The 25427-nt window shown below is 37.9% G+C and overlaps 4 protein-coding genes across 4 annotated transcripts; 1 reads left to right on the top strand and 3 right to left on the bottom strand.

Annotated features, from left to right (window-relative positions):
• The first annotated feature begins 9574 nt into the window (after positions 1–9574).
• LOC141667243 (heat shock cognate 70 kDa protein-like) lies at positions 9575–12458 on the top strand. The gene is made up of 2 exons (XM_074473653.1): positions 9575–9947; positions 10595–12458. The coding sequence occupies exons 1-2, from the start codon at positions 9734–9736 to the stop codon at positions 12322–12324; spliced, it is 1944 nt and encodes a 647-aa protein (XP_074329754.1). The 5' UTR covers positions 9575–9733; the 3' UTR covers positions 12325–12458.
• Positions 12459–13049: 591 nt separating this feature from the next.
• LOC141665959 (uncharacterized) lies at positions 13050–15390 on the bottom strand. Its single transcript, XM_074471946.1, has 7 exons — positions 15299–15390; positions 14696–14804; positions 14534–14607; positions 13829–13881; positions 13415–13650; positions 13273–13324; positions 13050–13185 (listed from the first exon to the last, which is right to left on the bottom strand). The coding sequence occupies exons 1-7, from the start codon at positions 15388–15390 to the stop codon at positions 13118–13120; spliced, it is 684 nt and encodes a 227-aa protein (XP_074328047.1). The 3' UTR covers positions 13050–13117.
• A 7482-nt stretch (positions 15391–22872) lies between these two features.
• Positions 22873–23205, bottom strand: LOC141665958 (uncharacterized). Its single transcript, XM_074471945.1, has one exon. It carries the CDS (start codon positions 23203–23205, stop codon positions 22873–22875), a length of 333 nt encoding a protein of 110 aa, XP_074328046.1.
• Positions 23206–23473: 268 nt separating this feature from the next.
• On the bottom strand, positions 23474–24850 carry LOC141665957 (uncharacterized). The gene is made up of 2 exons (XM_074471944.1): positions 24524–24850; positions 23474–24430 (listed from the first exon to the last, which is right to left on the bottom strand). Exons 1-2 carry the CDS (start codon positions 24848–24850, stop codon positions 23474–23476), a joined length of 1284 nt encoding a protein of 427 aa, XP_074328045.1.
• Between the last annotated feature and the right edge of the window lie 577 nt (positions 24851–25427).

Raw genomic sequence — 25427 nt, 5'->3', positions numbered from 1 at the left:
ACAATCGGTATGACAATCCTGATTGTCATGCTAGTTCATTTTCAATTGTCTTGCTGATTTAATGCTTGAATTTAATCCAATTAAACTTCTGAAAATTCCTAAAATTCCTAGAATTAATTCAGAATTAATTAATCAATTAATTCAATTAATAAATAAATTATTCTTCGCAGATATAATTTATTTTCTTAATTAAATTAGATGACTCAATTAATTAATAGAGAATTAATTCTAGTCTTGAGCAGCAACCATTCTTCTGCAAATCTTCTGAAAATCACTGAAAATTATGAATCAATTCCACCACTTCAACGTTGACACTCGATGTACTGTCTGGTTCATGAGTGACTAACTTTCGTGACGTTTCTTCATGTCTTGACTCTGACACTTTGATTTTCTTCAGATTAAATCCTTGTAATTAATTGATACTCTGACGAGATCTCTGTCACTTGATTAAATCCACGATCTTGATTTATTATCACTGAGGCATGATCAACTTCTTGAACTTCTTCCAGTGAATTAACTCCTCAAGTCTGTAGATGAACATTGTCTCTGAATCCTTTGACAGATATTACTTTGCGAGATCTCTTTGACGGTCGATCCACTATTTACTTATTACATTCTTATTTGAGTTGAGTTGAATCCTCGAATATACAAATAGGCTATGACATATGACTTACAATCTCCCCCTATTTGTTTGTTAGACAATAACACACAAATACCTAGAGGATAACTCAACTAACAAATAAGAAAAAGATATAAACATACATGCAAAGTAAATAGCAGAAAATTTCTGGATGAGATTTAACATTTTCCAGATTCCAAGTAGATGTTCCTCTAGACTGAACATATCTTCAAGTAGTTCCATCTTCATTTGTACAACCACATTTCCTGTTGAGAAGCCCATATCTCTTGCTTCTCCCCCTATGAGAATCAACTGGTTAAAGAAGATCACCTTCGTTTTACCACCTCTCCCGTACAATAGGATCCGCAGATAAAAACCAATGGTACTCCCCTAACAGCTTCTTCCCTTACTAGGAAATCACCTTGTGTTTACCACCTCTCCCGTACAATAGGATCCGTAGTTACAAACAACAATGGTGTGGTGTAGTGTACATTTTTAGGATCTTTTTCTTCCTCCCTGCTATTTCTCCCCCTTAGTTGAGGAATCCTCCAAACTATTACTTAAGCTTTTATCTCCCCCTTAAAGAAGGAATATATGCCGTCGTCTGAAGGAGTTCTCATATTTCACTTGGTTGGAAAAGAAATAACAAGTAGTTTCTCTTTCTTCCTCACTGTGAGTGTGTGATTCTGTTTAGTGTACCTCACATGTGTTTCACTCTTCTCTCCACTCGTGTTTACACTCTTTCTCACAAGTGTATCACTCTTCTCTCATAGCTCCAAAAATCAGCTGTACCTGCAAGGAAAATCACCTTAGCCATCCTTAAGGAGGTCACAGGTGGTGCAATGGGAGTTCACAAATCCCCATCCTTGTTAAACTCGTCAGATAAATCTGAGTCATAATCTACAAGTTGCTAGTTTCCCTTTTAGGGTTCCAGATTTGAATTCTGGGAAGGTAAACAATGATCCAACGAATTTAGCATAAAGATCAAAGTTCCCTTCTAATGTCTCTGAAGACATTTCCTTGTGACTCATCAGGTAATATCTGAATCATTGTCAACAAGTTGCCGATCTGCACCTATGTCAGATCCACTATCCGCAGATGCATCCAGGGGATTTAAGCCTGGGGAGGTAGACACTGACCACTGACATATGGCTTTTGGATCAGTATCCTCTCCTAACACCTGTAAAGGCAATTGGTCCACTAACGAACCTTGAACAATCGAATCTGACCTTAAAATGGTCGAAACTCTTGTTTCCGTCAACTCATCCTTTGTGTGTGTAACCTCTCCTTGTGCATCAAGAATTGATTATGTTTGAAGTGGTGACACTACATCGGATACCTTGGCCGACAGGCAAAATTCAATAGATGCACCCTGTTGAGAGAATGAATCTAGTAACTGATTTTGTGCCTTTTCAACCATTACATCTTTTTGAGAAGATGTATGGGGGCTAGCAGTTGTCTCGGTTTAAATACTACTCATCTATGTAGGAGACAGAGCTACTGGGTTGACTACAAAACCTTCCTTATGTGGTGCACTAGGCACTATCTCCCTCACGCTCATTCATACTACATTTAGTGGTAAGAGAGTGTTGGTTGGTTCTGTTTTTGTGTTTGTCTTTACAGTCTGGGATAGACGTTGTGGGTTTTCAACCTCATGACTGTTAATGAAAGAAAGTCATTGGAGACTGAACCTGTAACACAGAACATATGGTAATAGAGAGAAAATGATTTACAATAGTGATTTCAAAAGATTTTACATGAAATAAGAAATCACTAATGTAGAAAGAAGTTTAATTTTTGTTTTTCAATATGAATGAGTTTTTGATAAAACATTGATCACTTAGGGTAAAGTCTAAGTAATTCTCATTCATGTCAAAAGCTTACAAATATCTGCAACATAATGTTAACAAGATATCATTGACCGATACTTGTCAAGTACTTTAGATACTAATTGTTATGTTGCATAATCAATATACCACTGCACATATAAAACAATATGATTGTGCTTAGTGATAAAAGAGTTATAAATATGACGACTCTACTAGTTCATATGAAATTACAATTTCTGTTAGAGTGCCATACCATGTCCTTGACGATTGCTTGAGCAGTATACTAGTTCATACCAACCTGAAGTGAGATTGTGAAGAAGAAATTGCATAGTCCAATAGATCTGCAGCTGCAAAGTCCATGAACTGTGGTGCATTGACTTCCTCTTTTGACTTACCAATCAGGAGTACACTTGTACACATCTTACTAGAGTACAATTCCAAGTGTAATGTGCAGCAGGTGTCTGATATGTCGTAATATTCTCAAGTCTCGTCACTGGTGCTATATGTTAGATGATGCTTCCTGATAATAACCTAGCACAATATACAAAATTATAATGATAACATTCCCAGCTTGCAAACAGCCATATCCCTCAGATAAACCTTTGCTGTTATCTCCAAAGGTAACCAGGGGGCCAGCTTTCTCAATCCACATTTGATAGTAGGGCTCTATCTCCGGTCATATGTCTTGATGATCCATTGTCAAGAATCCACACTTCCGGTTTCACCTGTTTTAATGCCCTGCAACACAAATGGATTAACCCTTCTTCGGAACCCAAACTTGGTTGGGCCCGGCATACTTGTAGAACTGTCCTTTGTCAGGCAAAACAACATTTTTAATCTTAATGGTCTCAACTTTCTCAATGACTGAACATTTGACCTTGTAAACAGCGTTAACAAATTTCTGTTTAAGCTTAGGCACAAATGTCTCCTTTCTAGCCTTAGAAGGACTAGCAGTCTTAGACCTATCATGCTTCTTGTTATTCACATGCTGACGAGGAGTAGTCTTATCATTAGACACATGCTTACCATTAAAATAAGCATACATCATATTAAAAGCACAAGACATACAATTAGCAACACCACATGCTTTATGAGAGTGATTAACAGCAGGCAATTTATGCATGGTAGACATGGCATTATTGTTATCCAACTCATATGTGTCTGAGTTAGTCTCAGTTGCTTTCACAACTTTGACTGGAACTTTCGACTCACTTGACTTGGAAACAATCTTCTCATAAGCATGATCCTCAGCACGTATTTCTTCTTGAATAACAGAAGAGGTCGCATCAAATGGTTCAGCAATTGATGCTTTATAGAGGGGTTCATCAACACCCTTAAGCACATATGGTACTTCCCTCCCTTTAGCACATACATGAGGAGGGGAGTTTATGCCTAATTCTCCAATAGCAGCATTGTAATCATAACCTATTCCAGATGTTTGATTAACAGCTTGCTTACTGTAGAACTCTTTAGCCTTCGAACAAGAATTGAAGTAGGCTCTAACCTTAGTCTCAAGACCGGTGATCTTGTCTTTGAGAATAGTTTCGAGTTTTCTATAACAGTCAACTCTATTCTCTAGAAAAGATACCTGTTCTTTTAATTTGTCTTGATTAATGTGCACAAGTCTTAATTCATTGACCTCTTTCTCAAGGTCTGTGATCTGTAAACTTAACAGTTCATTATCACGACGTGCACAATCTAAGTTACCTCTTAGATGATAAACCATTTCAGCATCAGAAAGTTTTACCTCTATTCTTGACGATGAAGATTTTCCATCAATAGCCATAAGAGCAAGATTTCCTTCATCTTCATCTTCACTGTCAGTATCATCCCAGCTTCTTCCCTTTGCCAGATAAGCCCTTTCAGAGTTCTTTCTTACTTGCTTTGGCTTCCTACATTCTGTGGCAAAGTGTCCCAACTCATTGCAGTTATAGCATCTAATGGTGCTTCGATCAACCATCCCTGTTTTGTACCCACCACTGCTGGTGTTAGAGGATGAAGATCCACCTTTCTGGAATTTGTTGTAGTTGGACTTGTACTTAAGCTTGGGATTCCTCCTGAATCTGACATGGGAGAATCTCTTGACAATTTGGGCCATTGATTCATCTTCCAATTGCTCCAGCTCTTCCAAGGAATAAAAATCATCACTTGATTGATTTGTAGTAGGAGGATCATATTCTGCTACTAACTCATTTTCCTCACCCTTGGAAAACTGTACCATTCTTTCTAACTGTTGAGATTGTTGTTGTTGTTGACCTTCAGCTACAAGTGCAGTAGATGTGCTGACCATTCTATCCTTCCCGTAGACTTCCTTCTGTTGAATCTGCTCCAACTCATAGGTTTTTAACACTCCATAGAGCCTGTCCAAAGAAATCTCACTCAGATCTCTAGCTTCTCTAATGGCAGTGATTCTATGTTCAAGATGAGCTGGCAGTGTTAAAAGGAACTTTTTGTTGACCTCCCTGATTGAATAATACTTTCCATTGATGTTCAGGTTGTTGATCAACGCATTGTACCTCTCAAACACTTCAGTAATTCCTTCTCCTGGATTTGATTTGAAATGTTCATATTCAGAGGTTAGGATTTCCAACTTGTTCTCCCTAACTTCCTCTGTGCCTTCATTAATCACCTCAATAGTTTCCCACATGTGTTTGGAATTTTTACAGTTCATCACATGTCTGTTCATCAAGGGATCAAGGGAATCAATTAATATTAATTGAAGGCTGGCATCCAAGGAGGCTTCTTCCTTCTCAGCAGGAGTAAAATCTTCAGGCTCTTTTGGATAGGTTCTAGCTTCAGTAGTCACCACACCATCTATTATTACCTCCGGTTCAATAACCATCGGAGTTTTTATACCCTTCTTTAACAAGTTTGAATATTTGGGATTTGCAACTTGTAAAAATAATAGCATCTTCTTCTTCCACATGATATAATTCTCTTTATCAAATTGTGGAATTTTAACGGTTCCAACTTTATGTGAAGTCATTATGAATTTTTGAATAAATAAAAATTCAAGGAGTTGAAAAATCACAAAAGTCTAGGATCTTGATTTGTTCGTTAATCAGAAGGCTCTGATACCAATTGTTAGGTCCCAATGTGTTTGTAGAAGGGGGGTTGAATACAAACAGTACCAAATAATCGAATAAAATGCGGAATAAAAAATGTGAAACAAAATTCAAGTTAAATAAAAATATTATTAAACTTGAAAGGTGTTACAACAACTGTATCGATTACAAGGTATTAATCTCAAATCAATTATCACAAATCTAGAATAAATTCGACATGAACTTTTTCTATTTTTGTAATAAAAAGATTCAAATGCTAAACGCAATTTGAGATTAAGTTCTAGGGATTTTGATCCGCTAGATTGTTACACAAGAACAAGATAAATAATTCTAGTGGTTTGGATTTAACATTAACAAACTAGAAATTGATCTTGAATTTCTGCAGATGAAGAATGTTATATTTCAAAGGCGGCTGCTTTCTTTTGTTCTTGACTTGTGTGTATTTTGATTGAGTTAAAAATGATATGCTGCTTCTCTGCTTCTATTTAATCAATCAGCTGATTCAATTGAATTGGAATGACAATCCTTTAAGCTTGCAAGACTTTCGGTAGGACAATTGAATGAACTAGCAAGACAATCTGAATGAACTAGCAAGACAATCAGAATGAACTAGCAAGACAATTACCCTCCTAGAGTAACTTTCGGTGTAACAATTGAATATGGCCTAGCATGACAATCGGTATGACAATCCTGATTGTCATGCTAGTTCATTTTCAATTGTCTTGCTGATTTAATGCTTGAATTTAATCCAATTAAACTTCTGAAAATTCCTAAAATTCCTAGAATTAATTCAGAATTAATTAATCAATTAATTCAATTAATAAATAAATTATTCTTCGCAGATATAATTTATTTTCTTAATTAAATTAGATGACTCAATTAATTAATAGAGAATTAATTCTAGTCTTGAGCAGCAACCATTCTTCTGCAAATCTTCTGAAAATCACTGAAAATTATGAATCAATTCCACCACTTCAACGTTGACACTCGATGTACTGTCTGGTTCATGAGTGACTAACTTTCGTGACGTTTCTTCATGTCTTGACTCTGACACTTTGATTTTCTTCAGATTAAATCCTTGTAATTAATTGATACTCTGACGAGATCTCTGTCACTTGATTAAATCCACGATCTTGATTTATTATCACTGAGGCATGATCAACTTCTTGAACTTCTTCCAGTGAATTAACTCCTCAAGTCTGTAGATGAACATTGTCTCTGAATCCTTTGACAGATATTACTTTGCGAGATCTCTTTGACGGTCGATCCACTATTTACTTATTACATTCTTATTTGAGTTGAGTTGAATCCTCGAATATACAAATAGGCTATGACATATGACTTACAACACTTTACACGAAAACAAGGTAATAATATCTCGCCTTCTGAGAATACGAATTTTTATTGATCTATAAAATGATTAGCGTATCAAAAATTTCACGCCGGGACTCGTACGGGTCATACCGTACTCCAGATCGAAAAAGTCAAAACATGAAAAGTGTTCAGAATTATCAGATTATGTTTGAAAGGAGTTTTCGGAAGAGTTTCGGGTTTTAAAAAACGCAAAAACGGTTGAAGTGGAAAAATTTCTGATTCTAAAAAGTAATTTTATAATTACGTAAAATAATTATTATTAATTCTATAAATCCTCATAAAATCACATAACAATCCAAAAATTCCCAGAAAAATACCAAAATTATCTATATTTTATTCTGGATAATTAAAAATTAAAGTATCCTAATTTTATCAGATATCCACACCCAAATATTAATATAAGTCATCAAATAATTCACCAAAAATTCACATAATAATCACATAATAATTATTTATTGATAAAAATAATTACATAATATTTTTCAGACGTTACAGTCTACCTCGAGGCGATGAGCGGACCATAGTGCCCACTGTCAGTGGAAATCTCGTGTTTTTTTGTGATGCTCGCCTTCATCTAGAAAAACTGCAAAAAAAACTAAAGAACCTCAAGACTGAGGCTTCAAAATAACGTCCATGGACGAGCTTCTAAAACTTGATTGCGAGAGACAACTCCTCGAACCGAAAATTGCTCACAAATGAGAGATTCACCGCCTTCAACTAGAGTGGCACCTATGGATGACAAAAAATGGACATGGGTTGGTTTTGGGTAATTAAAAAGGGATTTGGATTGGGTCATGACCCAAAATCATATTTCGCCCATATTTAATTTAAATAGAGTTTAAATATAGTTTGGGTCAAACATGGGTAATCCAAATTTTTTCACAAATTATACAGAAGTATATGTATCCCAATTATTTGTTGTGTACGGAGGTATAGAAAGTTAATGTCGGGATATGAATCTTACTGTTTGCATCATAGTTCATAAGTCATACTCATAAGATATACACGGCTTGTTAATACATACGAGGGCTATTAATATTAAATGACATTCCAAAAAATACGTACATCACTCCCCTTAAGTACAGTACATCCATATGTGTGTATAACAGGTTATCACGTCGGAAATCAATGCTGAATCACTAAAAGAGTGAATATATGGATGAAAAATGAATGTCTCAGTTTTCAACCCAAACTCGACACTAAATATGTGCTTAAAACCCAACCTACATCCATATTTTTATGTGTGATTTTGCGTTGATCCAAAAACCCAAATTTTGGGTTGGATTGGGTTGGTTAATTAGGTTTGGGATCAAATTTCCACCCCTAGTGGAACCATTCAGGATCTGAATATGAGACAACTGAGCATCAAACAGAAGAGCACGAATGTACTTGGATTATATCGGAAGATTATGACGAATCCTCAGCTTCACCCCCATCTTGTTGTAGGTGACAAGAACCTTGAAGCCTCGAGCCCAATAATTATGTGGACATTGAACTAAAGGGGCCTAGAGACTGAGGCGTCATAGCTAAATCAAGGACTTTGCACGTATTGACTTTGATTTAAAATTTTTAACTATTAGTCAATTTGACGAAATCGACGACCTTAATGATTTTGTCAATGTGTTCGACGTAAATATGAGTTTTAAGGATACTACGACGTTGTGCGGGGCAGATTCTTTCTCACATATCCTCACGGGGCTGACTGATGAAAAGATCACTGCCTATTTGATGATTATCCGACATAAAAAGGGAGAGTCTCTTCGTGATTTCCTAACTGAGTTCCATTCACAATGTTACAACAAACTATCAAAAATAAAAACAAAATTGCAATAATGTCAAAAATAAATATATTAAAACTTTTGAAAATTTTTAAAAACGTACATTACATGTAGAGATGCACAAAAATCAGATCGGGTCGGGCTTTACAAAATCCGGATTTTTAAATTTACATCTCGGTAATTCGATCTTATTATTAATTAAAGGTGTTCACGTATAAGTAAAAGATGTGTAACTATAAATTCTCTAAAGAATTTATTAGAAATTTAGGGTTTTATATTCGAAATTATATTCATTTATAAAATAAATTTGGATAAGGTATAATTTTTTCAATATTCTATTCAAATATTTATTAAAAATCAACATAAAATTCGAGCTTTTAACAAGCCCGATAAGTCAGGCCGAGTTTTTATCCGGATCGGGCCGGGATTTTTTCCAAATCGGGCCTAAATATGGGCTTTTACCGAACCGGGCCGGGCCGGGCTGGGCTTTTTTCAGATCTGATTTTTACTAGATTTTTTTCGGATCAGATCAGACGGATTTTTCGGATTCGGATTTTTGGTGCAGAGTATTTACTGTCTAAAATGCTTCATTTTTTTAAAAACGGGCGAGGATATATGTTGTATATAATTATTTTCAAAATATGCCATTAATTATTTTTTAAATATATGTCCTAAAATATTTGTTTACAATTAAATTATAAAATTATATAATAGTAAAGAAAATTGCACGAGTTTTAAGATAATTATTAATTATTAATTATTAATTATAAAACTTAAGTAGTGTCTATTGAATTGAATGCTAATGAGAAGGGAAGGAAAGGAAAAGCCTGGAAGCTACTAGACTAATACAAAAACGCGGGAGTAATTAAGAGTTAAGAGGTTAACCAAAATGAGAACAGAAGGTCCCAGAAATAATTAAGAACATTCTGGAATGAACAATCTTTGTCCTTTATAAACCCCTCCCGTCTCTCCGATCAAGGCACTCAGAATTACAGACACAAACGACATACGATCGATTATTCTTAAATCTCGATAAAAAAAATTGTAATAGGTTTAAGGTGAAGAAGAATGGCGGGAAAAAGCGAAGGACCAGCAGTCGGAATTGATTTGGGAACAACGTACTCGTGTGTGGGCGTCTGGCAACACGATAGAGTGGAGATCATAGCGAATGATCAGGGGAACAGAACGACGCCGTCTTATGTAGCTTTTACTGATACTGAAAGGTTGATTGGTGACGCTGCTAATAATCAGGTCGCTATGAATCCCATCAATACTGTTTTCGGTATGTTCTAGATCCTTCCTCTTTTTTCTTTTTTATTGATTAGTTTGTTTAATGCCTGATTTATATATGTGATTGATTGATTGTGTGTCTTTGTGTATAGAATGGATGTGAAAATGTAAGTTTAATACTTGCAATTTATTAGGTCTGGCTTTGTAATTTTTAACAAGCGATTGTGCGTGTCTCTATGCTGTTATGTGGACATTTTAATCGAGCTTTCTTTACTGTCTGTGTTTGGTAATTTTAGAGAAGGTTACGGATTTTTAATCGATAAATAATCTCGATTGATTAATAATTTTTTTTTGACTAACATGACAGAGGTAGTGTATTTTATCGAATTTTGTTGCTAGATAAGGAATTTAATGAAAATGTGAATAGGTTTATATTTGTGTATGTGTGTGTGTTCCAGTGTATGGTTGTGGCCTACAGTTCTCTTGTATAGAATTGCCTGAGATTAGTTAGTTACTCCTTTAATTAATTTGTGGATGGTAATGTTGTGTATCGATACTTTAGTGCCTTTGTCCGGATGATTGTGTCATGATCTGGATAAACGGTGTTCAATTTTATCATGTAATGCTGTGTGATTTTAAAGTATATTATGTTATAAAAATTGTGATCTGACTGGGAATTTATGAATTGTGTATTTTCAGATGCAAAACGGTTGATTGGAAGGAGGTTTGATGATGCTTCGGTGAAGGCTGACATGAAATTGTGGCCTTTTAAGGTTGTTCCGGGACCAGCTGACAAGCCAATGATTGTTGTCAATTACAAGGGTGAAGAAAAACAGTTTGCTGCAGAAGAAATTTCTTCCATGGTTCTCACCAAGATGAGAGAGATTGCTGAGGCTTATCTTGGCAAAACTGTGAAGAATGCTGTCGTTACTGTACCTGCTTACTTTAATGATTCCCAGAGGCAGGCAACAAAGGATGCTGGTGTTATCTCAGGTCTTAACGTGATGCGGATCATCAATGAACCCACTGCAGCTGCAATTGCTTATGGTTTGGATAAGAAGTCTAGTAGTGTTGGTGAGAAAAATGTGCTTATCTTTGATCTTGGCGGAGGAACATTTGATGTCTCTCTTCTGACTATTGAAGAGGGTATTTTCGAGGTTAAAGCCACGGCTGGTGATACTCATTTGGGTGGAGAAGATTTTGATAACAGGATGGTGAACCACTTTGTTCAAGAGTTCAAAAGGAAGAACAAGAAGGATATTAGTGGCAATGCTAGAGCATTGAGGAGATTGAGGACTGCGTGCGAGAGGGCGAAGAGAACTCTTTCTTCCACTGCTCAGACAACTATTGAGATTGATTCTTTGTTTGAAGGAACTGACTTTTACACAACAATTACTAGGGCAAGGTTTGAGGAAATGAACATGGATCTGTTCAGAAAGTGTATGGAGCCGGTTGAGAAGTGTTTGAGGGATGCTAAAATGGACAAGAACTCTGTCCATGATGTTGTGCTTGTTGGTGGTTCTACTAGGATTCCAAAGGTCCAGCAACTTTTGCAGGACTTTTTCAATGGAAAGGAGCTTTGCAAGAGCATTAACCCCGACGAGGCTGTGGCTTACGGTGCTGCCGTCCAGGCTGCAATATTGAGCGGGGAGGGAAATGAGAAGGTGCAAGATCTGTTGCTTCTGGATGTGACTCCTCTGTCACTTGGTTTGGAAACTGATGGTGGGGTGATGACTGTTTTGATCCCGCGAAACACAACCATCCCAACAAAGAAGGAGCAGGTGTTCTCAACTTATGCTGATAATCAACCTGGAGTGTTGATCCAGGTTTTTGAAGGTGAGAGAGCAAGAACAAAAGACAACAATTTGCTGGGTAAGTTTGAGCTCTCTGGTATTCCACCTGCTCCAAGAGGTGTGCCTCAGATTACTGTTTGCTTTGACATTGATGCAAATGGTATATTGAATGTCTCTGCTGAGGACAAAACTTCTGGAAAGAAAAGCAAGATCACAATCACTAATGACAAAGGAAGGCTCTCCAAGGATGAGATTGAGAAAATGGTGCAGGAAGCAGAGAAGTACAAAAACGAGGATGAGGAGCACAAGAAGAAGGTGGAAGCCAAGAATTCTCTGGAAAACTATGCTTACAACATGAGGAACACCATCAAAGATGAGAAGATAAGCTCAAGCCTTGCAGCTGCGGACAAAAAGAAGATCGAGGATGCAATTGATCAAGCTATTCAGTGGCTTGATGCAAATCAGTTGGCAGAGGTTGATGAATTTGAAGATAAAATGAAGGAAGTGGAGGGCATATGCAACCCCATCATTGCAAAGATGTACCAAGGCGGTGCTGGTGGAATGGGTGGAGCTATGGATGAAGATGGTCCTGCTGGCGGTGCTGGTGCAGGCCCTAAGATTGAAGAAGTTGATTAAGCTGTTAATGTACTGTTAGCTTGGTTGTTTTGATGTCATAACATTACCTGTGTTTTGATGGATGCTTAATTACCCCCATGGTTGGAGGATTTGAAACAAGTTCTTTTTTTTTTAATAAAAAGATTTTTGGTTCATTTTACATGTCTGATTGATATCAATACGCATAAAGTTTTGATTCAGTTTATTTAATTTTTCTAAAGAAATAGGACTTTGATCTCTGGTATCCAATATAATGCTGTTGAGGTCTTTGTGATAGCCTTCCTCTGTACAATCTTACAAAGGCATCAAAATCACTGAAATCGTCTTCCTGTTTCCAGAATCCAGACTAAATTTTTAAAGAAGTAACAATCAAATTCCATTTCGAAACATTCCTTTTAATGCTTAATAGCCATGAACTAGCTCAGCTGCAGTAACCTTAAGTTTCTGCACATTAAAGAAGGATTTAACATATATTAATACCATGGCCATATAATTTCTAGCCACCATTCCATTTCCATTCGTTTTGATTTTTATTTTAATAGCCCAGCGCCAATGTTAATTTTGATAACATCTAATGTAACTTTGATAACATTGTTAGCTGGAGGCATCCATTATCCCCGACCTTTTCAATAGCTTGCTTATAAGTTAGAACTAACTTTTCACTAGTTATTTATTTCAAATAAGTGAAACACCAACTAATCAATAAATGATAATAAACAAATACTACTTTTCCGTATCAAATGTTTCAAATTATTGAGGGAAACAAGCAAAATGTATGTATTAAAATTATACTGCTTTGTTTGGATTTCTACAATCAGACTAGGAGGACCGCATTGATGCAACCATCGTTCTCAGGGTTATTTGTCACTTGTGCGTACTTTCCTGTAAAGATTAAAGATCTGCGTATCAGCTACCAGAAGCATTTAAGAAAGTTTATGTTGATTTTATAACCAAACTTAATTTTCTTACCCCATACAATTTTTCCAGCAGGTGTGACGAGACCTAGTTCGCTAACGTTCACCTGAAATATACAATTAGTATTAATGGTCGGCAAACCTACCTAAATCAGATATTCCATGACAATGAAAAGGCATCACAACCAATTGCTTACCTCTATAATGGTACCTCTGGTTACAACACCAAGCGATGTATACATCGGGCCATTGGGGTTCTTTTTCACACCAATCATTTCAAGATTAAAAGTGCACTTGAGATCAGGGTGCGTCACATGGGCTTTTGTAAACCGCAAACCAGAAGGACGGATAAGACGCTCGTATTTTGGCGGCTTTCTTGTAAAGCCTTGTCCCACAAATGTTACCTTAGTGAGCATTCTTTTCCACTGCTTGGCTGCACAAGAGGCAATGATACTACTATCATATCCACAATAAAAGCAAAACATACATTTGTATATATCAGTTTTCTCAAGACGCAGATACAACTAAGTATCCTGCTATAATTCACATAACTCAACAACTAATACAATAATCAGTGAACTCTCTAATAAGGTGCCATGCAGAATACTCACTTTTACGTTTACCACTTCTGATCACTTTAAACATCTCATCTTCAGTCACAGGCCTAACTTGAAACATCAAGTTTCAACCCCACCTTAACAAGTTTGTAATATATTAACTATCGAATAAACTACACATGTATAACAACACTACACCACAAATGTTACGACATCAGCTCTGGAATGCATGCTAGTTCTTATCGTAATCATGCATAAGATTTATGTGAACAAGGAATTACTTAAAAATTAAGGCTGCGGATAAAGATAAACATTTCCAGCATTCATGAGTTCATGCCGTGCACTAAAAGAAGTCAGGAAGGTAGATTCTTCCATTCTCTTCTAAAAAATTCTCCCGTTGATTATGCACAAGTGTAATTATTACATATCAATAGTTTTATTTTTCTAATTGTGGTTTTAGGTATTATATTATCAAGTTTGCACCATTTAAACTTTAGACGAACTTAAGAATATCAACAAGCACAAGAAGTACATATTCTACAAGGTAGATTCATCTGTCCCATGGTACATATGTTTGTATAAGTTGGAACAATATTTACATTTCGACGACACAAACTTGACCAAAAAGAAAACAGAAAGAAACCCAAGGCCAAAGTCAAACCTCACAAATATCAGTTCTTTGTACTGCTAAGGATGCAAATATGCAATGGAACTGAAAACTAATGCAAAGCATAATAGATTTTATTATAAAGAGGGAGCTTTACCTTAGGCAAAGGAACGTCCCATTTCCCTGCTTTCTCTTTCCTCTTCTGTTTTATGGTGTTTGAGAATATCTACATTGCCAAAAACATGCATCCAAATAAATCCATTTCAGATTAGTGCTACTCGCAAACAAAGAATATGAAAGTACAGTAATTACACCTTCATACGGTTAGGAGGATCACGGTCAATAAGATATGCAGGAATAGCACCCTTTTGAACCTCGTCATCCACTTTACGCCTGCTACAGCTTTCTTCATGCATGATAAATCTATAGACAAAATACACAAAAACAGAGACGCAATAATTGTGATGCACAATGCAGATTATGGCTGCACACACAAAATGCTGCAGTTGCACACTTGCACATCAGGGCCTTTTCAATTAGGTAAAAGAATACGAGAGATGGTTACGTTTTCCCGTCGGACGCGTCTTCCCGTCAGGGCGCGTCTTATATTCCCTTGTTTAAGACATATGTTCAAGTTGTTCCAAACAAAGATCATATAGGGCCAGTACCCTACTAGGACGCGTCATTATAGTGCCTCTCCTGCTATAGATTTTTAGGACGCGCCCTCGCACGTTTCCAGTATCTCCCTTCTCTTCATTTTTTTATGTGAACGCGTCCTTAAATTTTTCTTCCTTCTTTTACAGCTGGAGGATGTGTCTTCTTCGTCACCTTTCCATCCATTTAAAGTTCTCAACAAACGCCTTGGGATTTACTCCCCACACTTGATCTCTTTCAAACCCGACTTCCCTGAATCTCACAGGACGAGCACCTTCCTTAAAGCAGAAAGACGCGTCTTTGAGTCTCTCAAATCAAAGACTTCTATAATGTCTGATTCCAGTTCCGATTCCATGGATCACGTCCCCATAAGCTCTAGAATGAAAAAGAAAGGACTCAAACGAAAAAGAACTCCAACTCTCCATGCTAGGGCTGCCATCGAAGATTGGATGGATGATGAAATTGTACCCACAACCAGCCAACATCCCCTACGCATGATTGTTTCAGACGAGGACGCACCTCCCTCTCAGGACGTGTCAGCTTCTCAGGACGCGTCAGCTTCTCAGGACGCGTCCCCTCTTAGTGTAAGTGAATTTGAAAAGAGGGTTCCAGACCCTGAGGCATATCCTCTGTCCCCTAAGAAATCTGATCCTCCCCTGGAACATTGGGAACCTTCAGATGTTGAAGTGGATTGTGACTGGACAAGGCTTGGTGCTCTAACTGAGGCAGAGAAAAATTCCAGAAGGAAAAAAGAAGGCAAGCTAGCCTGTGTAGCTCCTGACTTTACTGCAACTGACTGGGAAATCTAATGGCATATGAAATACTATGATATGGAGGGCATCTGGGCGCGCCCTCTTCGTACAATGAGGCCACACATTTTTAACATTGTGAATCAAAGGATCCCCAGAATGGTTCTCATACCAAAACTAATTTCCTTGGGTGTGGGCGCGCCCTTACATCCGTACATCAAGAAAATTTTGAAGTGGTACGATGTGGCTCGAGTCTAACTATCCCCAAACTCGTACAAGTTAGATTGGGCTCTGTACATTATGTACCATAATCTGGGATTGGGCGCGCCCTCAATGAAAGAGCTCAGCTATTTTTTCAGCATCAGGAAGTCCATTCCAGGGTACCACTTCCTGGTTGTCAACAAATGGTTGAACAATAAGGGATTTAATAAAGGCAAGATCAGTCATGAACGAGACTGGAAGGATCCAATTTTCTACATTTATGATGTCAAAAGGACGCGCGTTCGTTTCAACTTAGAGCCAAGTAAGCATAATGTCTAGGACGCGTCCTTTCCCTCAGGGCGCGTCTTCCATTTTGTAGCCTTTCTCTCTTTTCTTTTTGTAACCTTCAACTTTCTTCTCTAGATAAAAGAACTCAGAGAGAACTATCAGGAAGGAAGAAAAAGAGAGCAGAGAAGGTATTGCAATATGCTGAGAAGCATTTTAACCTCAAGGATATGATCACTGAGGAGAATTTGAAGAAAATAGGAGCCTTGTCCATACGAGTGGGTTCTCTTTGCAAATTTCGAGATTTTCATAATGGGAAGCCCATTCTCACTGCTTCTGAGAAATCCAAAGGGCTCCATGCCACAGAAATTATTCAGCCAGACATAAATAAAAAGGTGGACTTAAAGTAAGGTAAGGAATTATTAGGTATAGGACGCGACATGACTCTATGACGCGCCATTTGTATGCTTACCTTTTCCCTTTAAATTAACCTGATTTATAGACGTTCCCCTACATCTGCGCTTTCATCTCGGGTGCGCCTTATTTTCAGGGTGCGTCTCTTTATAAAATTCTAGGACTGATATTAGCATGTTACTTATATCTTTCCTATACATCCAATATGCTCTTAAGTAGGACGCGTCATATCTTTAAGGCGCGTCATATCCACACATGCATTTTTCAAATCTTTGCATTCATTTTGCTTGACATTTCTTCATGCATTTACATGTCTTTAAATTATACTCTGGGCGCGTCCTACCATCTGGACGCGTCTTCTTTATTTTACTAACATTTTTTCATGTTTATATCCCAGACATGGCTTCTCTCCCAAAAGGTTTCGCTATTGGAGCTTCTAAGAAGCTAAGGGTAAAGAAGCAAACTCCCGTAAAGCCTGACCCGAAGGTGAAAAATCCTACTCCTGCTGCGACTCCTCCACCTTCCCCCAAGATCATGGCTACCACAGCACCTGACATCCCTGTTAATGAGGACGCGCCCTCGAAGCGTCAAAAAATTGTTCCTGATGACCAATCCTTTGTCCTCAGATATCTGGGCGCGTCTTCAGCCGGTGCTTTTATAGAGGATGAAGTTAGGGGTTGGTTCAGAACCGAGCAGCAGACATAGGAGGTAATGGTGAGGGTTGCAGCTGAGTTTCATCCGCACGTCAGGCAAAGTGCTAACATGTCTGCAAGACTCAGGGCGCGTCTTGATGCCACGGATACTGCAAAGAGCCAAGCTGAAGACAAGATAAAATCTCTGGAAAAGTACATTAATCTGCTTGCCCAAGAAAAGGATGCCGAGATCAAGCGCTTGTAGGAGGACAAGGCGCATCTTGAGGGGGAGAAAGCCATACTGGAGGGTAATGTCATTTCTGTGGAGAAAGCAATGGATAGTGTTATCACTCTGAATTCCACCATGCGGTTGGAGCTTGACACTTTAAACGATGAAAGACTGCATGGGTGGAGAGAGGAGAAAAAGCTAGCCTATCAAAATTGCTTCGCAGCTGGATTCGAGGAATGGTGCTCTGGATTTATTGTAAATGACCTAGACTATTCTTTTTCTAAGTTCGATGCAGACACCCAGATATGGGTAAATGACTTCAGAATCAGGGTTGCAGATTCCATTAAGAGCAAAAGGATTTCTTTGGGCTTGGAAGAAGAGGACGCGTCTCCTGCTCCTTCTCCACTTCAAACTCAATGTAACACCCCCAAATCCGGGGTCGGGGATCCGGGTTGTCACGAGTTCCATTTCCCTTAATAACTCCCGATCTTAATACACAATCAACTACTCTGTACTGTGACCCCACAATAAACACACACACCACAAGTTATAGTCTCAGAGATGAATATCCAAAAATAATCACAAGTCATTTTATTCCACAATTATATGTCAATACACCTTAAAAAGGTTTCTGAATAGATTTACATTTCTTTGCCATTATTACAATTGATAAAGATACATAAGTCTAGTACATTATTAGTTGAAAACTTAGCCTATTGGTAATTTCTACCTCAGCTACAGCGGCCTCAACGCTTCCAGAAAGCTGCGGAACATTTCCTATCCGCTTGCGAATTGGGAGCTTGGTCTTGTTCATCTTATCTATCTGATGTTGTGTGATGAAAGAAGAAAGCAAGGGTGAGCAGCAAGCCCACCAAAATAATATTTATAATGATTAACAATATATGAGCCTACTCATAATACTCATGAAAGTCTTGGTCAAAAGAAATGAACCAAGTTTGATATCTTAATGCGATGAAGTCGCAAAATATTCAGTATATATACATATATACTTTTCAAAATATTGGAAGTCCTCTTCCATGCATAATATACACAAAGTCCCAGTGTATAACTGTATAAAAAAATATCGTTGCAAGGTGATCTCATATATCTAACCTTGTCTCAACGTTTTTATGAAAATCTTTGTCATTCATAAGACAATTATTAATTAGATATAAGTTTAAAAGATGAAGTTACCAAATACTTCACTACACTTATATCATTTATAAAGCTACTTGAACTACCATTGTTCAAAGTATAATGAGCTTTCAACAGTTCATCACATAGATGAGACTACAAGACAAGATTTGAATAGATTAAATCTTTAAAATATTATTAAAGGAAATGAAGTTATGACATACTTCATTAAGTTCTGATATATATATATATATATATATATATATATCCACATATACATCTTCCTTTATACATTTCCTGAAAACCTCTGTCATGTAAAGTATGAACAGAATTGCAATATCCAATAAGTTTGGAAAGGAAAAGAATTTTGGCATAAACCAGATATCTTGCTGATCAGGCAAAGATACCCATAAGTAACCTTTTCTACTAGTAGATGGACAAATTCCCCACTGGTCATCACCCTGGTCGTAATAGGACCTTATGCTGGACTGCCACTCAGCCACTTATGCATTTGATGGACTCCCACTGAGCCACTTACACTATCATGGACGCCCACTGAGCCCATGTTGCTTATGCCGACTCAATAGATGGACTTACTTCCCGAACATTGGGTAAGTAATCAATTAATTTACCAAAACTGCAACCGTGTTGCGAATATAAAATACACCATAGAGCCGGATCCCTCAGGTTTTGAGCGAGTATTTAAATCCCCTTAAAAAGGAAGATCTTAAATATAAAAATGAGTTTTGGGATTCGCTCTAACTTTTAAAAATCATTTTGAAGACTCGAAAACACTTTAAAGAGTGTTTGGAGTAAAGCTGATTTAATGAAGTAAATCAGTCCCCAGAATATTTAGAAAATGACTGAATATTATTATTTAAATAATATTCCCATAAAGAATAATCGAAAATAAGTTTGATTATTGACACCTTATTCTTTAATAAAATAAAGAATATATCTCAGCAAATAATCGGAGTCATAGATCCTCAAATGAATATTCAAATAATATTCATTAAATATTATAAACTGAGTCATAAGCCCTCGAATGAATATTCAAATAATATTCAATAAATAATATAAAAGAGTCATAAGCCCTCGAATGAATATTCAAATAATATTCATAAAATAAAATAAAGTTATCGAATAACCTTATTCGATTAATAGTTTTGAAAACCATAACCATATATATATATAAGTATATATATATATATTTATATACATATATACAAAATCTACTCGGGATCCTCGACTCCCGGTTTAGAAAATATTTCCACCTTTTGGGTCCTTATACTAAGGGTATATGCAAGTTACCGCTATCCTCTAGCATAGGTATTATCAACAATTATATATGGAAAGAATACGAAACAGGCATGCATATATATATACCATAGCAGCATGCTTCAATATATAACAACATTTGCTAATTAACCAACATGCATCTATCGCAAGATAATGCAAATACATATATTCATCACAACAACAGTTATAACGGGTAGAAAACTTGCCTGAGCGACTTGGGGTGATAAAAGGCTCGGGACGAGTTTGGTAACCTATAAACAACAAGTAAGTTGGAATTAAACCAAAGTCACTTGTAAATCTATACTTTAACTAACTTAGACTCTAACGCTTATTTTGCGCTTACTGATTCACTTAAGTCACTCGAGTACCCTCAGCTCCACCATTTTTAATAATTTAACCTTTACGAGTTTTAAGGCGATTCCTTCGCGAGTGTCTTACCAACTGCCTAACACACTTACCATAAATGTTTCATACTTCAATTAGTCCTTTTTGGTCTTTAACCTATGTTTCAAAGTAAGGCGAGGGAAAAGTTTCGTTCGCGAAATACCGTTACTTGAAACGGTCGTTTCTCCTAAACCGTGCATCGGAATCGAACGAACTACATATCAAAACGAAGCTCGTAACATGAGCTATCTAGACATGGCAATGGTCATAATCTAGCAGGGGGTTCTCGGGTCCTAATGTTATGCACAAAAACAGTCTAAAGAAAATCGGACGTTACGACGGCTATGTTTACGCGATTTCCCAATTTTAAACCATTCATAACCAACCCAATTCAACCTCAATCCAACATACAACCAACATCCATCCTTATCACATCATAACAACCCCAACCAATTCAATTTTAACATTCATACTTATGCCTAAGCTTAACTTTAACCATACTTAAGTTCTTTTAATCAAAACAACAACATTTACCATTCCATTTCAATACCATTTCACTCCCAAACTCTAAATCACAAACATCAAGCTACAATATCACCCTACTAATCAAAATCATCTTATAATACATAGGAATCTAGGGTTTGGAGATGATATACCTTCCTTGAAGTGGTGGGAGGAGCTAGGAAGCCTTAAGAAGCCTTGAGAAGTCTTAGAAATGCTTGGATCTTCAAGGAAATCAAGAAAAATTTCAAGTTAAAATCTTGAAAACACTATTCATAGTCTTCTTCTTTGATTAAATGAAGAAGATTGAGAAGGAATTAATGGCTTAAACTCATGATATAGCCCTAACTAAGCATAAGGATGATTAGGGAATTAACTCACCAATTTAGGAAGCTTGGATCTTTGATTTTGAAATTCTTGCCCTTTAAAAAGCTAAAAAGCCGAGAGCAAAAGATGAACAATGCCTTGGTTTCTTTTTTATTTTGATGAAAAATGATTTTCTTGGCTTGGTTGACTTGATTTTGTGTTTGATTTAGTCAATTACCTTGTTGCCCTTGAATTTGTGTGGTTCTCATTCAACCACACCTCCTTCCTTCCCATGTCATGCCTATGTCATGTGGTGATGTCATCCTTCCCTCCTTGTCCTCTTCTCATTGGTTGGGTGACATCACTCTCTCTAATCCCTTTGATTAACTTCCTAATTGTTTGCCTAATGATCGCTGATCTGTTATACGGTTCGCTTAACGTTCGTTCTCGTTTATCGTTTGAAGGATCATACCCGGGATCTTATTACTTAGGTTCCCTCAACCTTTCTCAATACATTATATTCCTTTTTACGATCCTCTATTATAATCCTTTAATTTAAATCCTTTTTATCCTGTTACCTTATACTCAATTCTCTCCGTATCTAGTGTATTTCCGGGAAAAATCAAAGTGTTCGGATTTGGATTCTGACGATCTTTACATACACTTATATCCCATATAAAGTACTAATAAAATCTCAGAATATCCATATCAGAACCCCTACATAGGGTGGCATGAAAAGTTTTCTCATTCAGCAAAAACACTATTCATAAGGGTTTCAAAATTTCCCAAAAATTGGGGTTATTACACTCAACCTCCTCCTGCAGGCGACCAAGACAAGCCTCAGGACGTGCCTCCTGCTTAGGACGCGTCCTATGTTTATTCATGAAGTTACTACCTGAACTATTTTAAGGGTGCGGGCCCCTTAAGCCTTGCAAATTGTAATGATTACTTTTGAACTTCATTTGCTTGCACATTTTTATGATACTTCTCTTTAATTTACCTCTATGCATGTCTTCTACTTTATCACTTTACCTTGACCTACATATAGGCGCGTCCTGGGCTTAGGACGCGTCACCTTTTGTAATACTGTTACTCTTTCTACTATCACATGTCAAGCAGGTGTCATTAATGGGCGCGTCCTCTGTATTTGGACGCGCCGTTTTTTTTCCTGAATCGTCTGGATAGTGTATTTTTGTTTCTGTGTCTTATCTGAAGGCACAAGTGCATTTGGGGCGCGTCCTAAGCAAGGACGCGTCTTCCCTTTTATTTATGTTTTAAAGAAACACAAAATTATCAGACCATCAACCAAGATAACTCGAGCGCGTCCTTGGAAATAGTACACGTCTCAGTTCTATCAATAAGGGCGCGCCCTATGGCTTGGACGCGTCATGCCACCAAGTAAACTAACAAGCAAATTACTTTTGGAAAATTTCAAAGTTTTCATTAATAATGCACTATGGTGTCAAAAGTGCACCAGTCCCACGGCTACTATGCTCTGTGGGGAATTTATTCGAAAAAATGACCCTTCAACTAGTTCTAAGATAAGTAGTACATGCACTACCCCCATAGGCTAGGAGGAATTTATTTAATTCTAGTCTATAGTCTAGGCATAGCCCTAAAAAAGATATATAAGGGGCCAAAGCCGCGCCTTACTGATAATACTTCCAGAGATGTTCCACGTTCCAAGCTCGCGGAACCAACTTTCATTCCATATCCACAAGGTGATAAGTTCCTTTCCACAAGATGGCTTTTATCTTGTATGGTCCTTCCCAATTAGCTCCAAACACTCCATGCTGGGGATTCTTCATATTTGGCATCACCTTCCTGAGCACCAAATCTCCTACCTTTAACAGTTGTCCCTTTACCTTCTTGTTATAATACCTTGCGGCATGTTGCTGATACGCCGCAAGCCTCAGCTGAGAATTCTCCCTTGTCTCTTCTAAAAGATCCAGATGAAGCCTTTGATTAACCTCTGCATCCTCCTCCGTGTAATAATCTCTGCGAAGCGACCCCGAACCAACTTCCACGGGGACCATAGCTTCATAGCCGTAAGTCAGCATAAACGGAGTTTCTCCCGTAGTAGATCGTGGAGTAGTGTTATAGGACCACATCACTTTCGGGATTTCCTCAGGCCAATTCCCTTTGCGCTCTTCCAGTTTGGTCTTAAGGGTGTGCTTTATTATTTTATTCACGGCCTCTGTCTGTCCATTACTTTGAGGATGATAGACCGCTGCAAACTTCTTCTTAATTTTCAAGTCCTCACATAATTGCCGTAATTCCTTGCTGTCGAACTGCTTCCCGTTGTCAGAGACAAGTTTGTAAGGAATACCAAACCTGCAAACAATAGAGTTGAAGATGAAATCTTTGACTTTCTTTGCCGTGATAGTTGCCAAATGGCATAGCCTCTGCCCACTTAGTAAAATAGTCAACTGCGACCACCGCATACTTGACATCCCTTTTAGCCTTAGGCAACTCCCCAATAAGATCTATCCCCCACATGGCGAATGGCCACGGGCTTATCATAGACGTCAAGAGCGTCGCTGGCATAGATGAGTAGTTTGCAAAGCGCTGGCAGCGATCGCATGCCCTGAGAAAATTTGCAGCATCCTCTTTCTTTGTAGGCCAATAATATCCTTGGCGTAAAACTTTCATTGCCAACGAGCTACCCCCCGAGTGATTGCCACAGATCCCTTCATGCATTTCCCTTAAGATATAATTTCCTTCTTCTTCATCAACACATCTAAGCAGCGGTTGATTGAAGCCTCTCTTGTACAGAACTTCGTCGTACACCACATACCTTGCAGCCTGATAGCGGAGTCGACGAGCTTTGAACTTATCCTCGGGGAGTGTTCCCTTATGAATGTAAGCCAGAATGGGCGTCATCCATGTTTCCTTGGGAGCCTTATCCACCTGCATAATTTCTATCTCTGGGATACTAGGAATCTCCTGGATCTCAAGGGGTATGGATCCTAACAACACAGCCTCTTGTTGCGACCCCATTTTTTCTAGAGCATCCGTGTTACTGTTCTTCTCCCGTGGCACACATTCCAACCTAACTTCTTTGAACATCCCAATCAGGCGCTGTGTGCATCTCAAGTATAATTCTGTTCGTGGGCCTCGTGCTTGAAATCCCCCATTCACCTGATTCACCACCAGCCCTGAGTCACTCCTCACAATTAAGTTTCGTACTCCCATTTCCAAAGCGATCTTTAGGCCATTAATCAACGCTTCATATTCCGCATCATTATTTATTGCATAAAACTTGAAATGAATTGCGCTCATCAGATGATGGTCTTTTGGAGACACGAGTACTATACCCGCACCTGCTCCTCCATTGTTAACTGCCCCATCTACATGCAAGATCCACCAGGGATGTGGAAATTCCTCCATAGACTCCTCAATATGAGGTGGATGTAGCATCACTAAAGCTTTGTCATCAACTTTTGAATCAAATTCCAACAAGAAATCAGCTAAGGCTTGTCCTTTAATCGCTGTCCGGGGAACATACTCCAAATCAAACTGTCCCAACTCCATAGCCCACTTCAGCATTCTTCCCGATGACTCTGGTTTGTGAAGGACTTGCCGTAGCGGGTATGCCGTACGGACTTCAACTCTATGGGCTTCGAAATATGGCCGTAATTTCCTTGATGCAAGGATCAGGGCATAAACCAGCTTTTCCATGCTTGTGTAGCGAGTTTCAGCATCGTGCAACCGCTTGCTCACGTAGTACACTGGTGACTACTGCCCATCTTCCTCTCTTACCAGAACTGCGCTGATTGAATACTCAGACACTACGAGGTACAGTACTAGAGATTCTCCATCTAACGGTTTTGACAGCATGAGAGGGTTTTCCAGTTGCTCCTTGATCTTTCTGAAAGCCTCTTTACATTCTGGTGTCCATACAAAGTCTTTCCCTGCCAACTTAATCACCTTGAAGAATTCCTTGCATCTGTCAGAATATTTGGAAACAAATCGATTCAGCGCGGTGATCCTCCCAGTTAAACTTTACACTTGTTTCATATTGGTGGGCGATTTCATATCCAATAGTGCCTTGATCTTTGCGGGGTTGGCCTCAATTTCCCTATGGTTGACGATGAACCCGAGAAACTTACCCGACTCCACACCGAACACACACTTTTGTGGGTTCAACTTTATGCGAAACCTCCTTAGAATGTTAAACATTTCCATCAGGTGTTTGATATGATCATTCGCCATTGTGGACTTTACCAGCATATCATCCACGTACACCTCCATGGTT

The sequence above is a fragment of the Apium graveolens genome, chromosome 6, assembly GCF_009905375.1.
Source record: "Apium graveolens cultivar Ventura chromosome 6, ASM990537v1, whole genome shotgun sequence".
Lineage (NCBI taxonomy): Eukaryota > Viridiplantae > Streptophyta > Magnoliopsida > Apiales > Apiaceae > Apium > Apium graveolens.
This window is presented reverse-complemented; position numbering and strand designations above follow the sequence as displayed.

What these genes read in the sequence shown, in the direction of transcription:
- LOC141667243 (XM_074473653.1), top strand. Translation starts at nt 9,734, where the DNA reads ATGGCGGGAAAAAGCGAAGGACCAGCAGTCGGAATTGATTTGGGAACA. An exon ending in TCCCATCAATACTGTTTTCG is followed by an intron (nt 9,948 to 10,594) that starts GTATGTTCTAGA and finishes GTGTATTTTCAG; the next exon opens with ATGCAAAACGGTTGATTGGA.
- LOC141665959 (XM_074471946.1), bottom strand. Translation starts at nt 15,390, where the DNA reads ATGGAATCGGAACTGGAATCAGACATTATAGAAGTCTTTGATTTGAGA. An exon ending in GTTCCTTTGCCTAAGGTAAA is followed by an intron (nt 13,882 to 14,533) that starts GCTCCCTCTTTA and finishes GTTTCAAGTTAG; the next exon opens with GCCTGTGACTGAAGATGAGA. An exon ending in CAGAAGTGGTAAACGTAAAA is followed by an intron (nt 13,651 to 13,828) that starts GTGAGTATTCTG and finishes CCTCTTGTGCAG; the next exon opens with CCAAGCAGTGGAAAAGAATG.
- LOC141665958 (XM_074471945.1), bottom strand. Translation starts at nt 23,205, where the DNA reads ATGGTCCCCGTGGAAGTTGGTTCGGGGTCGCTTCGCAGAGATTATTAC.
- LOC141665957 (XM_074471944.1), bottom strand. Translation starts at nt 24,850, where the DNA reads ATGGAAAAGCTGGTTTATGCCCTGATCCTTGCATCAAGGAAATTACGG. An exon ending in ATCCCTGGTGGATCTTGCAT is followed by an intron (nt 24,431 to 24,523) that starts GTAGATGGGGCA and finishes ATTCATTTCAAG; the next exon opens with TTTTATGCAATAAATAATGA.